At 31.9% G+C, this 16417-nt stretch overlaps 1 protein-coding gene across 1 annotated transcript; it reads left to right on the top strand.

Annotated features, from left to right (window-relative positions):
- The first annotated feature begins 699 nt into the window (after nucleotides 1–699).
- Nucleotides 700–4680, top strand: LOC122277672 (protein SIEVE ELEMENT OCCLUSION B-like). Its single transcript, XM_043087763.1, has 7 exons — nucleotides 700–1014; nucleotides 1319–1409; nucleotides 1555–2002; nucleotides 2083–2177; nucleotides 2291–2421; nucleotides 3304–3759; nucleotides 3893–4680. Exons 1-7 carry the CDS (start codon nucleotides 808–810, stop codon nucleotides 4487–4489), a joined length of 2025 nt encoding a protein of 674 aa, XP_042943697.1. The 5' UTR covers nucleotides 700–807; the 3' UTR covers nucleotides 4490–4680.
- Nucleotides 4681–16417: the final 11737 nt, after the last annotated feature.

Here is a 16417-nt window from a genome sequence, read left to right as displayed (position 1 = left end):
AATGCAAACCTATCTAGATTGCTGAAGAAAACAAAAACAAAAGCAAAATCTTATCTATATCAGTATCATTAATGCGAACGTGATCACGTGTAAAAAAAAAAAAAAAAAAAAAAAGACGGACCACGTGCTGAAGAAAACAACCAAGAAGAATTTTAGGGTCCTTTAATTGGGCTTAATTAGACTCCCAAAACATCTCATGATTTCTTATAAAAGGCTTACCTTAATTAAAACTAATTCCGCATACCACATCTAATTGGTCATAAACAACAAGTATAATCAAATGATGACTTGAATAAATAAATTGTAAGAAACCTTTTTTTTTTTTTTTCTCAGCCTAAACTTAAAGAGTGTGCAGAACTCCTTTGCATCTCTATATATACAAGTTGATATCTAGAGATATATATTTGCAGTTTGACTTGTGGCCGGTGCTAAGTGGACTGGTGATCCATGCGCGACACGTGTTCGGATAACCTCATCCGACGCTACTCGATATTCACCATTAATAAGCAAAGGAAAAGACATTTTAAGCCAAAATCCAACAAATATTTATGTCTTATTCCATTGAGGTGTGAGTTAATCATAATTCAATCCCCATGAATCCAGACCCTTGATTATTTTTATTAGATATCGGACCCCCATCTGGGAAGGAATTACCAAAACAAGAGCCAGCCTGATGGCCATAAATAGGGCAGTCTAGCCACTGCACGAAACACAAGCAAACTTCTCTGCTTGCTCTGATCACCCCCAAACTTAAGAGCCCGTCTCTAACCTGATTCGCACTAGCTTTAAATTCTAGTGCACAACACAATGGCCACCAATAAGATTCTGCTAGCTACTGCTCAGCAACCCGTTAAGGCTGAGATCAACGTGTTAACCATGTCCGACGACCAGATTATGAATACAATCTATGCAACCCATGTTCATGGTGACGAAAAGTTTGATGTCGACTCTCTTTTTGTTGTCACCGAAAACATTATTCAGCGTGCCACCCATCTTGTTGAAAATTTTGTGCGGGTATATATACATTTTTATGTTTATACCATACCTGTTCTTATTTTTTTTCAAGGATTTTCTCCCCGCTATACGGAAGGCTGGCATACACTCTAGTGCCAACTCTTCATATATAATTTAATAGCTAGATCATCTCCTAATGCGACAGAGAAAAACAACAAAATTTTTCAAATTTATTCTGCAAGACACAAAATGAAAATGGGATGAAGTTGGCTTTACTTTTGGTTGAGTCAGGAGACAATACCTTTTTTTTTCGTTTGTAAGTTTCTCCCAACACTTCTCAAATATTCCTCATTATTTGTTACAGGGTACCAAGGAACACCAGGAAAATCTCGAAGAAAAGGCGCCCAAAGCGAGCTTCAGTCCCCCGTCCTGCACACTCAAGGCACTTTCCTGCGAGCTAGGTAATTATACGTATAGGCTTCTTCTCCCCCAACCCCCGGGTAGTATGTGGCTTGAATTTGGAGTGAAATGAACGTGATCGATTGTTTTAGCTTCATTAGCATTTTTCATACTACCAATACCAAATCTGTAATCAATGTCAGATGGCATGCAAGGCTCCGGGTGAGGAAATTGCCCACAAAACAACCATGTCAATACTTAACAAACTCGCACACTATTCATGGGACGCCAAGGCAGTGCTGACTTTGGCGGCCTTTGCTTTGGACTATGGGGATTTCTGGCTGCTTGCCGAGCTTTACTCATCGGACCAACTCGCCAAATCAGTGGGGATCCTGAAACGAGTACCTGTGGTCGTAAAGCGCCCGGGCCTTCAAAAATATGGGAAAGCCATAATTGAGCTCAACAATCTGATCACGGCAACATTGGAAGTAATCGAGTCAATCTTTGAGCTGGAGAAGCTATCAATCTATGATACAAAGGATGTACCGGCATTGTCAGGTGCCTTGGACCGAATCCCTGTGGATGTCTATTGGGCTATCATCACGATTGCAACCTGCACGACTAAGCTGTGTTGCATCACTGGCGATGAGTATGTTCTAGCCCTTGACATTTTATATGTAAAATTATCTGTTTATTCTAAGGCAAATGACCCCGGTTGACTTAGTTCAGGGGCAAGACGCAGGAACTGTCGCCCTTTGCTCAGAAGATCAACGTCATCCTCAACGTCCTAAGGAGGACTATAAAACTTGCCCACGAACAAATAGGTTAGTTATTGTTCTGATTTCATTCGGAAACAAGCATGATGTTTGTAACATATGCAATACAATTATGGCTTAAACTGTCGACAATGTTGACCAAAGATTTTTGTTCGTTGCAGACGTTATCGAGGCTTATAGGAAACTCAAGAAAATATTTCAGACTCCCACAGAAGTGATGGAGGTTTTCAAGGCGCTCATTTTCCCCAAAGATGTTGACCCCTCGCTTATTGATGGTTCGACTAACAAATTGGTCAGCTCTTGTACATTTTCTAAAGAAAATACCGAATTTACCCCATATAAAAATGTCTAAAATCACAAATATTGTTACTTACTAACTAAGATTTTTTAAGGAAAAACAGTACATACTAATTAACGCAATATATATTATGACATATATTTCCCAATAAAAATCAGTTCTCTTAAAAATATATTGTAAAATACAAGACATCATGATCCTGTGTAATAAACAATATTTAAAACTCAAACAACCAAGCTGGTCCAAATGTTCACATTAGCGGGGTACTTTTAACGTTTTGTCTGAATTTTAAGACTTTATGTAGAAAGGAGATGTAGGGCGCCTGTTTGGAGAGGGAGACGAAACGAAAATTTTAAGAACAATAATTAGATAATTTGTGAATAGTGGTAAGATAATTTAAGTTGAGTATTTTTTAAATTTAAGGAAATAAGAGAGAAAAATTTAAATAAAAAATATATATTATAAAGGTAGAATATAGTTTTATAATATTATTTTTATTTTAAGATTTGAAAAAATTGAATTTTTTCTATTTTTTGTTTGAAATTTTAGAAAAATTGTAACGATTAGTTTAAAAACTTTATATTTGAATTATGTTTAGGAAGAAAATAAGATGTGATGAAATCTATTTCCAAACAAGTCCGTACTCATCACAAGGATCCTACAACAATTATTTTTACATGTATAAATATTTTTTGAAATATTAAATGAGTTATAAATACTTAAGTTAATTACGGCCGTAACTGTACAGCCTTTATACTTGCTATAGCTGTATATTACGAATTTACGATACCTCGTATTCTAAGTTATCTTTCGTAGAAATATCAAGACTAATCTATTCACGGTCTTCTGATTTTCTTAATTGTGTTGCACAAACAGGTTAACATCGAAGTGCTAAAAAAAAAGAACATTCTATTCTTCATTTCAAGCCTGGACATCACTATTGAAGAAATCTCGATCCTTAAGCCGGTTTATGATGGAATAAGTAAGAAGGATCAGCACAAAATTGTATGGATCCCAATTGTGGAGCAATGGACTGATGACCTGAAAAGGAAGTTTGAGGTGCTGCGGTCCAAGATGCCTTGGTATACAGTGCAATACTTTTCACCAGTGGTTGGCATTAAGTTCATTAAGGAGGAGTGGAACTTCAAGAATAAGCCTCTCGTCGTGGTGGTAAGTCCAAGAGGAAAGGTGGAACACCCGAATGCACTCCACATCATTAAGGTATGGGGAGCAAAGGCCTTTCCTTTCACTAAAGAGGCAGAACAAACTTTGGCAAATAAAGAGGATGTGATGGAAGACATCATGGTTGGCGTCAATAAATCACCAGTCGTGGTAAATTTTTATACTACTCTTAAGCAAAACTCATAATATAAAAGGCTCATACCTTTAATAAAAATCATAATTAATTAGCGTTATAATTGTATGTGCTTGAGAATTAACACGCATGTCTTCTTCTATCAATCAGATCAAGGATGACAAGTACATTTTCTTCTATGGAGGCAAGGACAACGAGTGGATCCAACAATTTACCAGGAAAGCAACTGTCCTGGCGAATGACCCGGCGTTGAAAGAGGCAGGGATTTCTATTGAGTTGGTTCTTATTGGAAAGAACGAGAAAGGGCAGGACGATGTTGGAATTCTAGGTCGTTTTTGGGACAAAATGGAAAGCTTTTTCTTCTCCAAGACTGAAAAGAAAACGGAACCGGATACTGTGACCAAGGAAATACAAAAGCTACTATCCTACAAGAATGAGAGTGGATGGGTTGTGCTGAGCAAAGGGTCTAAAGTGATATTCACTGGACATGGGACAACTATTTTGAAGGTCGTGGATGAGGCTGAAAAATGGAAGGGGTATGTGCGCGAGATTGGCTACGAGATTATATTCAAACAATACCATGACAAGGTAATTGAAGTGAATCGCCCTTGCTCCCGCGTTGACATTCCTGTTGGTGTCGGAAAGATCCCTGAGCATATGCATTGCCCTCACTGCCCCCGCGTCATGGAGACCTATATTAGTTTTAAGTGCTGCCACGTCGAAGGTGCTCTGAACGCACTGCACTAAATAAATTAATGAAGTGTTATCTTTCAATGTTTTATCTCTAGTGATCAAGAATATTATATATCCGTACAATAAAGGAGAGTTGGATTACGCTGGTGATCTGATGCCAATAATATTATGTAATGTATTATGTACCTATGTAATCGACGTTAAAATACAAAGCATCTATCTGACTCTCTAGTGGCGTTGACATCTTTGTCACATGCTTGCTCTTTTTTCCCTAATTCGTTTTATCTTCTGTTCTATATACCTGAGCCTGACTTCTAACGCTTCTAGCGAAATTGGGAGATTGCAATATATATATCTCTTATACATTCACTTTCACAAATTACAATACAATATTTGTTTAAAAAATATTTTTATTAAACATTTTCTCTCTATTTCCTGAAACCAAATCTCAAACAAATTGTGACAATTCTCAAATATTTCCAAATTTTCCGAACACAACTAAATGTCTCTTCTTCTTTTTTTTCTGAAATTTCAATTCTAATATGGAAAAATCTAGTTGTAAGCACAATTATGCACTAATATGTGTACCAATCTATTGTGATTGGTTAAAAAATAGATTTTATTAAAAACAGTACTAATTAAAATTTCAAGTATGAAAGAATCAATATTGGTATGCAGATTAGTACGAGACTTTATTTGTATGTAACAAAACTCTTCTAATATGGACTTTTTTTAGTCCACAGTCACGTGCTGGAACTGAAAGGTTTTGGTCGCCGTTTGGTGCGCTCATGTCACCGGACAGATTACCACTGAGAATAATCTATCTTTCTTCATTTATTCGATCCACGCCGTTGTTTCATGGTCATCTTTCGTCTACTTCTTCTCGTTCATATGTATTCATTCTAACGGATATTTTTTTCGTCTGATTATTTCCTTTTTTTTAGTGTTTTTCGTCTGTGAATATATATAATTAAGTTGCATTTTTTGAAATTCTTCTTGTTGGATTTCTTGTCGTACGTCTTTGATACAGTACTTCGGCGAATCCATCGGTTTAAGCTTAACCATGCCCACAGGTTAAGATCGGAATGTGACAATAATTAATCTCATTGCCCCCGGACAGATGTCGAATAATAATTTATTTCCTTAATCTCCCTTTAAAAAGCATTAATCTCATGTTTGCTACAAGGGTAAGGGACAAGAGACGTGATCTCTTTTTCTATGAGAGATATACTTACCCCCCACCCAAAAATAAACTAATATTAAGAGAGAAAATACAGCTTCTCTTTTTCTATGATTTTATAATCTTGTTTATGGTTTTATCTTTTTCTTTTTTTACGTCGACAAGACTTCTATTTTTTTCTTTTTTTTTCTTTTTAATTTTAGAGTAGAATCTGATACATTTCATGTTGTCATATATTATACAAAAACTCTGAGGACAGTCGACAGGGGTAAGCATCGCGTAAGCAGCTACTGATATGGATAAAATGATATACACCATTTTGATTAAAATTTCACACGCACCGTTTTGACACCCTCTATCCTCAGACAATATCCCTCATCTCTCTACTTCTCTCTTGAGTCCACGCCATTCTCCTCAAATTCTATGTCCTCCATTTCCCTCCTCTCACTGCTTTTCTCTCGAGTCCACGCCATTCTCCCACACCTCCATCCGTCGAAGACCAATTAGCTCCCTCCCTCAGAGTTGCCCCTCCTTTTCCCTTCCTCCAAAAAATTCGTCTCCCCCTGTTATCATCCCCAGCTCACCTCAAAGACTAGAAAGTGAGAAAGCGGTCTTCATCTTTAACATACTCTCCCTCCCTTCGAAATCCCCTTTCCTTTCATCCCGAACCCTAAACCTAACCCTCACCTAAACTATAAACCTAATCCTAACCTAAATCCTAATCCTTACCCAAGACCAAAACCCTAACCCTAACCCTAACTCTAACCTTTCATCTCGAAACTGATAATCAATCAACCATGTCCAGGTTATTATTTCAAATTTCTGTATTTTTGTATTTTTGCAATTTTTGTATTTCTATATTTTCTATATTTCTCAGATTATCATTTCATATTTCACTAAACTATTGATGTATTTCTGTATTTTATTGAAGAACATTGCAGCTTTTTTATTAAAACTAAATAAAATGTAGTGGATTCAACACACTCTGTACAAAGGTAATTTCTTTCTTTCTTTCTTTCTTTCCTTTTTTCAATTTTTTTTTTTTTTTTTTTTTTTTTTTTTTTTTTTTTTTTTTTGCCATAAGCTTTTGCTTTTTAAAGATAAAAACCAACCTGCTGCATTGTAGCAACTTTTATTCGTAAATATTTATCTATATATATCCTTGTACTCTTTGAATGATATGCGTTATGGAGAGATTTTAACTAGGATGTATTGGCCATATATATGTTCACATGTATATAGCTGACATCGTTGATATTTACCTTTTGATTGGTAAGTATATATATTTCAAATATTTTATTTATTTTTGGCAGGCAATTAGTGGTTTTGAATATGCCCCAGCTTGTTTATCATATCATGTAATTATAATCATTTTATTTGTGTACGTTTAATTAAGACATGATTAATGTTTAATCCTCAGTAGTTCATCAATGATGGGTTATAGCTATGCACATGTTTTGTGGAGGCTAAAATTAGTCGATTATCCCTAATCATGATTACAAAACAATATATTATCATGAGGTATTTAGTTCTTTCTTAATTTGGTTATGATTTCTTAATTATATTATCAAGATCTAAATATACCATAATTATATATCTATGTTTATTTGTTTCCTTTGGTGGACCCAAACTCCACCATCATTTCTATTTTTAGGTTGCAGTTTTCTTTGATGGTTCATATTCGTGTGAACTATTTTTCTTTTTAAGCTATAGTTTTCATTTAAAAGAGGTGAATCCACATGCTAACAAACATTGATGTGGATTTTTCTATTGTCGGGAAATCAGACACCGAACACTACAACAAAATTGAGATTTAGTGACGCTTTAGAATTGGTGACAGTCTCCAAACTATCACAAGAAATCAATTTTTGTGACGATTTATATAGACTATCACTAAATCTAGATGAAAATTGTCTGACGTTCGAATGTAGGCAAATTTATGTTCGAACGTTACATGAACGTTCGAACATTAAAGATTTTTACGTGCAAACGTAATAATTTTTTGCGCCAATGTTTGAACGTTAATCAGTGACGTTCGAATGTTAGTGGGTAAAGTTTGAACGTTAGATAGAGTATTTAGTGAATATGACTATAATTTAAATTTTATGTAATTTTTAAATAAAATAATGCATTCTTTGTGAACAATTATTACAAATTTAAATAAATTAAAATTTGAAACGTAATAATTTAATATTAAAATTAGATAAGCTAACTATAGTATATTATATACTATATATATAATATATAATACACTATATTATATACTAGTTCAGTATAAAATATAGTCTAGTGCTATATACTATACTATATATAGTCTAGTATATATTATATAATATATATAGTATATGTATACTCATTATATATTATATATAGTCATTACATATAATATATAATATATTATATAGTTAATATATTAATATTATATATAGTTAACATCCTATATATATTATTATATATTATTTATAATAATAGAGTACATTTCTTTCACATACGTTCAAACATTAGTGGGTGAAGTTCGAACGTTAGATAGAGTATTTGGTAAATATGACTATAATTTAAATTTTATGTAGTTTTTAAATAAAATAATACATTCTTTGTGAACAATTATTACAAATTTAAAGAGATTGAAATTTGAAGTGCAATGATTTAATATTAAAATTGGATAAGCTAACTGCAGTATATTATACACTATATATAATATATAATACACTATATTATATACTAGTTAAGTATATAATATATATTATATATATAGTCTAGTATATATTATATAATATATATAGTATATATATACTCATTATATATTATATATATAGTCATTACATATAATATGTAATATATTATATAGTTAATATATATAGTATATATAATAATATATAGTTATGATTATATATAGTTAATATGCTATATATATTATTATATATTATTTATAATAATAGAGTACATTTCTTTCACATACGTTCAAACATTAGTGGGTGAAGTTCAAATGTTAGATAGAGTATTTGGTAAATATGACTATAATTTAAATTTTATGTAGTTTTTAAATAAAATAATACATTATTTGTGAACAATTATTACAAATTTAAAGAGATTGAAATTTGAATCGCAATGATTTAATATTAAAATTAGATAAGCTAACTGCAGTATATTATATACTATATATAATATATAATACACTATATTATATACTAGTTAAGTATATAATATATATTATATATATAGTCATTACATATAATATATAATATATAATGTATTATATAGTTAATATATATAGTATATATTATAGTATATAGTTAATATTATATATAGTTTATATACTATATATATTATTATATATTATTTATAAAAATAGAGTACATTTCTTTCACATATGTTCGAAAGTCAGTGGGTGAAGTTCGAACATTAGATAGAGTATTTAGTAAATATGACTATAATTTAAATTTTATCTAGTTTTTAAATAAAATAATGCATCCTTTGTGAACAATTATTACAAATTTAAAGAGATTGAAATTTGAAACGCAATGATTTAATATTAAAATTGGATAAGTTAACTGCAGTATATTATATACTATATATAATATATAATACACTATATTATATACTAGTTAAGTATATAATATATATTATATATATAGTCTAGTGCTATATACTATACTATATATAGTCTAGTATATATTATATAATATATATAGTATATATTTACTCATTATATATTATATATATAGTCATTACATATAATATATAATATATAATATATTATATAGTTACTATGTTAATATTATATAGTTAATATATATATAGTATATATTATAGTATATAGTTAATATATTATATCTATTATTTATAATGATAGAGTACATTTCTTTCAAATACGTTCGAATGTTAAATTTTAACGTTTGAACGTTACTTTTTTCACGTTTGAACGTATATGCAGATATATTCAAACATTAAAAAATGCAGGAAAATTTTCACTCATTTTTAAATAACATTCGAACGTTATAATTTAACGTTTGAACTTTACTTTTTAAACATTGTTAGTTGTTAATTTGATGGTGTAATATGATGATACAATTTGTATATTTTTTAATTTTATGAAAATAGTATTTTTGATCTATACATTCGAATGTATATAACAAACGTTTGAATGTTGGTTCACATTAGAACTAACGTTCGAATGTAATTACACCAAATTATGGAATAACATTCGAATGTACGACCCAACATTCGAACATATTCACTCTCAAAACGAACACAACATTCGAATGTTTAAACGATTTACGTTTGAATGTTTGATTTGATATTCCAACGTAAATATGATACGTTCGAACTATAACCAACGAACGTCAAATTTTCTCATTCGAATGTCAATCAGTCGGGTTAACGTTCGAACGTTCTGTTGGATGTTCAAACATTACATTTTGTGACAGATTTCAATTGTCACAAAAAATCCCACGTTCGAACGTGACATCAAACGAAAGACCTTCAACCGTCACTAAAAATATTTTTTGTGGCGGTTGAATAGTAAACTATCACCAATTGTTTTCTGTGATGCACATTATGTGACGGTAGTCGTGACGGTTTCAAATCGTCCCCAAATGTCTTTAGTGACATTTTGGTCATTTTTTGTGACGTTTTCCTCTATCACAAAAGACCAATTGTGTTGTAGTGGAAGGAAGGTGCATTGTATTCATATGTTAGGATATGTGTGCATTTCCATTATGACTAAATCATGTGATAGAATGTTGTCGGCATCATCACTGTCTTCTTCATAATCTACCATACGTAATTTGGGTCAACCATTGTGCTTCTGTGAGCTTGGAGCTATATTGAGATACTCAAATACAAAAAAAAATCTAAGACAGCCCTTCTTTGGGAGTCCAAAGTATAACACAAGGGTAAGTTATTGGCTTGAAATGTAACATATTTAATAAATTGATTTACGTAGATCTAGCAATTTTTATATACGAATAAAATAATCAGGGATTACCTTACTACAAGTACTTTAAGTGGGGAGATAGTGATCAATACATAAAGTTGGATCTACAAGTAAGAAAAAATGAAGTGGAAATGGAGGAGAAAGAGATCGAGAAGAGACTCGGCCATATTGAGAAGATGGAGATTAAGCTCCGTAAAAGAGCGGCTAAGAGTGAGAAGAGAGAGATGGTGCAATCTAGTGGGCATGAGGAGTTTGTGCTTCTTGAGCAAGAAGCACAAATAAGATGTTCACACACGCTATTAAGTGTTAGAAGTTTACTTAGGATGTAATGTAAATGCAATGTAATAGTTGGATTTGATGTTTGTTAAGATTTTAGCATGCTTCCATTTAGCATTTCGTTGGTCTGTCTTAGGTATGTTGATTACCTTTTCTAGATGGTATTATTTGGATTTATCTTGATAACCCTGTCATGGATGGTGATGAATAACGGAAATGGCATGTGTATATTGGTTGTTCTTACACAATTTGTACAGTTGAGATTCTTATCTGGTAAATGATTTTTTTAGTCATAAAATACACCTTCCATTTTAGGACATCTTTTTATCATAAACTACAAAAAGCCAATTTTACAACCTAAACTGTATAACTTTTGGAAACTTTCGGATGTGGATTCCTATGGGGGAATTGTCTTCTTTCACTCATAAACTACCATTTTTATATATTGTTCATTAAACTACAAACTTTTTATCTTGCAGCTAACTACCAATGCGTCTCACTTTGCACCATCAAATAAAATTGGACCATCCTTGCTTTTCTTTTCTTTTCTTTTTTGTAAGGGAGGATGGGACCTCCATAATTTATTAATCAGTCTCACGGCCGAAGAAAACCATTTACAGCAAAGGACAAAGATAGAACAAAACAAAATTCACTCCATAGAAGATATTAAATTCGCTCATACTAAACAGGCGTAAAACATGGGAAACTAAGTTTGTCCATGCGTAACATCCCTCCAAGCATTGTAGGAATATCCTAAGAACGCCATTGCTAAGTGTAGCCCCTCGCTTCCAGTTGTGCCAAAAAATCTACTGATGTATTCCCTTCCCGATATATATGTGTGACTTGGGTATCTAAATGTTTCAGAAGCTCCATTATTCACCTCTTCTAGTGCACTTTTTTTTATTTCCTTTTCTTTTTCACTCTCTATCTATTCTTCATCTCACTGTGAAAAGTTTCTCTTTTTTGGTCCTTTTTTCTTGATATATTTAGGACCCAGGAAAAGCAGAGCACCAAAATGATAGCAACTGCCTTCCTAATCATAGCACATTATTCAAAGAATGTGTTGCATGCTATAAATGGTTCCTTCCTCTACCAAAACCAATAATGGGAACCCCATGCACCTCGGCAGATTTAAATTTAGAAGAATTATTGGCATATCATAAAGGTAAAATTAAGCAATATATGCTCTTAATAAATTCATGTCCATTAACATGATATTAAAAGAAATCAGCTGAAGCATAGAAAATATGAGGTCGTGTAACAGTGAGGTAGAAAAAACTACCAATTATGTAGCTAAGATCAGAAAGAGCCATGCATCCTGAAGCTATTCACCATACATCTGCAACACAGTTATATGTTAATGTCAACCAGATGCGTGAATACAGGTGATATGATCCCCAACAACAATCATTTTCTCAATACAGAAAAACAAGAATAATACTAAACATCATAATAAATGAGGATACGTGGACACTTCTTTTACTCGATCAATACCAACATCCATTAATTGTACATAATATTATATATTTTAAGAAGGCAAATTAAAATCAACCAGATGAGCAGCCCAATTAAGAATAAGCTGGAATTCAATGATCTAGAGTCAACGAGACAGCCCATGTCAATCTGGCAATACAACTCCACTAACCCTAAGATGCACCAGTTCTAACTGAATTTCATAAATATTTATGATGTTCTCTTCTTCCCCCTTGGTAATTCTCTATATTCACTGTGGCATTACAATTTAGAAGACCTTGAACATTTTTTTTTATCTCAAAAATTTCTAGGAAAGGAAGGGCTTTCTTTCCTACTCGACAGAAACATCAATCTAATGAGAGTTGAAGAGTACTTAAAACAAGTGTAGCTGAGAAAGATTATAGAATCTGGAACACTCAAAAGCATATAGAATGAGAAGAACTACAAGCAAGAAGAGACACGCCCAAAACCATTTCTAGCTACATTCAAGATCCAAAATTCATGGAACATAAGCAAGTAAAGAAAAGAGCTCTACCCCCACGAAGAAGAAGACTCACACGAAGATCTTACGATATTTTACAGCCTCTTGAAGATGACCCACACAAAGATTTTCAACCCACGAGAATACAAGCAAAGAACCACTTCAAGCCTTGAAGAAGTCATCTTGGATTTTACCGTATAGAGATTGAGTCCGACTCCCAACTTCTTGTAAACTGGATTACTAGAGGAAGTTGCAAAATTTGGTATTTAGAAGAGTTCTGGGACGAGCTTCAAGACAATCTTTCTAATATGGAGTGTACGATGAAACATGTTTTTCGAGAAGGAAATGTAGTGGCTGATTTTCTTGCCAAGCAGGGAGCTAGGGGATTTAACGCGGATTGGTTTGATGCTCATGATCTTCTGCCCAGCCCTCTTCGGGGACTCCTTCGCATGGATAGACTTGGTCTTCCTTACCTGCGAACCATGTAGTGCTCTCCCAGGTTTGTCTTTCTTTTTAGCTCTTTGTTTTACCCTCTGGTTTTTCTGTGCTTTTTTCTTGCAGGTTCTTGATCGTGTTTCGCCCTTTAGTTTGTGCTTTGGTCTGTCCTGTAATGTTTATTTGGCCATTATAATTTTTGATGCCTGGGTTTTGGACTTATTGTGTATTTGTAACCCTCAAGCATTGGGTTGTTACCATGATTTTCCTCCGCCAAAAGTGAGGGCTTATTAGTAAAATTGGGATACCGTCCTCTTTTCAAATAAAAAAAAAAAACCTTGAAGATCTCGCTACCAAGGACGAGCTCGGCTAAAAAGACAACACCACAAAGCGAAACATGAGCTCGTGAAGAAGACAACGCCACAAAGCTTCTATAAGGAAGAAGACCCAAGCTTCAGACCAGACCACCACAATGCTGAGAAATTTCTGTGAGATCAAAGACCGCATTGCAGACCACACAATGCTACGAATCTTCTGTGAGCACGAAGATAAAGTTGCAAACCCAGAGCACGAAGACGAACAAGAAGCGGGAATCCATCTACAACGAAAGCTCTCTTTTGTTTTGTTTTTTATTTTTTTTATTTTTTTTAAATAACAGCTGACATGGCAGCCGACTGAGGGACGACTAAACGGGACAACTGTCCCCAGAAGAATTGTATATTATGTCATTTGAGCTCGGGATCAATACGTGATAAGCGTCTTTAATTTATAAGTAATAAGACATAATATTTTTTAGTTTTTTTTTTTCAATTATGTCATAAATGAGGCAGATTATGAAAAATTAAAATAGAAAAATTAATATCTTTAAAGAAGTAATAATATTACATTAAGATATTCTAAAATATGTTATAAAATAAATATATAAATACTATTGTTACTAATTTATTTCACTGAATATAAGCAAGAAGTCTTTACTTATAAATTTTGGAAAGAAATAAGTTGGTTTAGAGCATTCACATCGGGATGAACAAATTTTTTTTCAAAATTTAGCTAAAAATCACATTTTTCTAAATTTCTCCCTAAATTTTTCTTATATTTTCAAAACCTCCTACATTTCAGTAGTATTCCCTATATATTATTTTTCTATTCTTTTAAAATAATCTTTCTTTATTTTTTTTTCTTCATAGTTTTTTTAACTCATTTATTTATACATCTTTAACTATTCTTTTTTTTTCTTTTTTCTTTTTTTTTATGTCTTTTGGGGAAAGAGCAGAAGAAAATATTTTTTAACTTATTTTTTACACATTTTCATAATTATTTAATTGTTTATTGTACCTATGCTTTCAATTTTTCATCTGTAAGAAGTTTCTTTAAAACTACTTATCTCTCTAAATAATAATTTTTTAAAGATCAGCTCTTTCGTAACAATAATATTTAAAAAAATCATATTTTCACAAGTGATCAGTTTAGAAAAAATTGACCATCTCAATTGTGACATTTTTTTAAAATTTCAACAAAAACAAATATGTGTATGAAAGAAAGTATAGATGATTGAAAGAAAAAATTATTTTATTAATTAGAATAAAATATTTATAAAAAATGATTTAGAGATAAATAATAACTCTCATATCTCCAAAGACTCCATAAAATATAAATATACTTGTTTCAACCAAACATTTATGTTTCTCCACCCTGACACCAAAGAAAGACCTCAACATAACAAACTAATCTCCATGTCTCAAAATACACAAAAATACATAGAATAATGGATCTAGTGAATAGGACTCTCCAATAATTTCTGGTACCCTTCGGCACTTCTTCCATTACGATCATCGAATTTTTCTCAAACTTCTTATTCTTGATTTCCAGCTAAACCATTAAAATTATCTAAAAAATATTGTGAAGATAAATGGTGAGTTATCAACAACTCAATAAGTAGAGAACATATACTAGTATGTAAATATGAGCATTTACAGAGTTGAGAATGCTGAACAAAATATTTTTATTTTCAGAATACAGAATGATAACTTGTTATCAAAAATATTAGAGTGAACATTCAAAAATTTTTTTATTCAAAAGTATCCTTTGGCATGGTATAATTGAGCATCATCATCATATTATCACCTATGGTATGGTCGTATAGCACTATTATCACTTGTGGTAGGGTCTTAACTGAACATAATCAGAAAGTCATGCTAAAATTTTTTCAAATTCCACATCATATCAAAACAGAGTAGGGAACAGATTCATATAATCTTAACAATATAAAAAACAACTCTAAAGCATCTTGACTTAATCAATGCAAAAGTTTTTAAATCTCATATTCTCTCTTTGTACGTAGTTCAGAAATATAATGTAAAAAATAAGCTCATATCTACACCAGTCATGACAGAAAATACTATTTTCTTATATAAAGTTTCATGAGTAACGCAGAACACATGACTAGAGTTGTTTTCACATTTCTTATCAAAATATATAATGCACATTTTCCATAAAATCAACATCGGTCTATTTTCTTTTATTGCAAAATCTAACATAGTAATCCCGCTCATCTAGACGTTTTATTTCTCTAACTTTTTTCACAACAGTGTCGAATGAAATCAATAGTCACCTATAAAAATAGACACATAACTAACTTAAATCTCTAATTAAACCCATATATTGATATTTAAGCCAAAAATACTAAAATAATCTATTTTCTTAAAATTCTAAAATTCTTGTAACCCTCAAATAAATCAACATCTATTAAATATCTCTAACTAATACATTAAAAAAAAATCTAAATTATTTTCCACCTTGAAGCACCTAATTTCTACTAGTATTATCTACGAATATTATTAAATCACATCATAGGCCCTCTATCATTTGATCATATCAAAACAATTGATGGTATCATTATACCAACATTTCATGAAGCAGCTACTTTGCATGGCTTCCTGAAGAAAGATAGTAGCCTTGAAGATTATTTACAAGAGATCTCTTTATATCAAATGTCATATAGTTTAAGGCGCTAATTATTTGCGACAATCTTAGCATATTGTAATTCTACAAACTCAAAAGAACTTTGGGAACATTTCAAGAAGATATGTCAACTGATTTTCAAATAGTTGATGCAACAACAATAGATGTAAGAACAAAGGCCTTACGAAGTATTTCTCCTACACTTGAATCTATGAGAAAGGATATTAACATGTTCCATCT

Source organism: Carya illinoinensis, chromosome 1, assembly GCF_018687715.1.
Source record: "Carya illinoinensis cultivar Pawnee chromosome 1, C.illinoinensisPawnee_v1, whole genome shotgun sequence".
Lineage (NCBI taxonomy): Eukaryota > Viridiplantae > Streptophyta > Magnoliopsida > Fagales > Juglandaceae > Carya > Carya illinoinensis.
The sequence above is the reverse complement of the archived record's forward strand: the minus strand, read 5'-3'. Positions and strand labels throughout refer to the sequence as shown.

Coding starts and splice junctions, on each gene's coding strand:
- LOC122277672 (XM_043087763.1), top strand. CDS start 808: ATGGCCACCAATAAGATTCTGCTAGCTACTGCTCAGCAACCCGTTAAG. Junction 2,003..2,082: donor TGTTGCATCACTGGCGATGA/GTATGTTCTAGC, acceptor GACTTAGTTCAG/GGGCAAGACGCAGGAACTGT. Junction 2,178..2,290: donor ACTTGCCCACGAACAAATAG/GTTAGTTATTGT, acceptor TGTTCGTTGCAG/ACGTTATCGAGGCTTATAGG.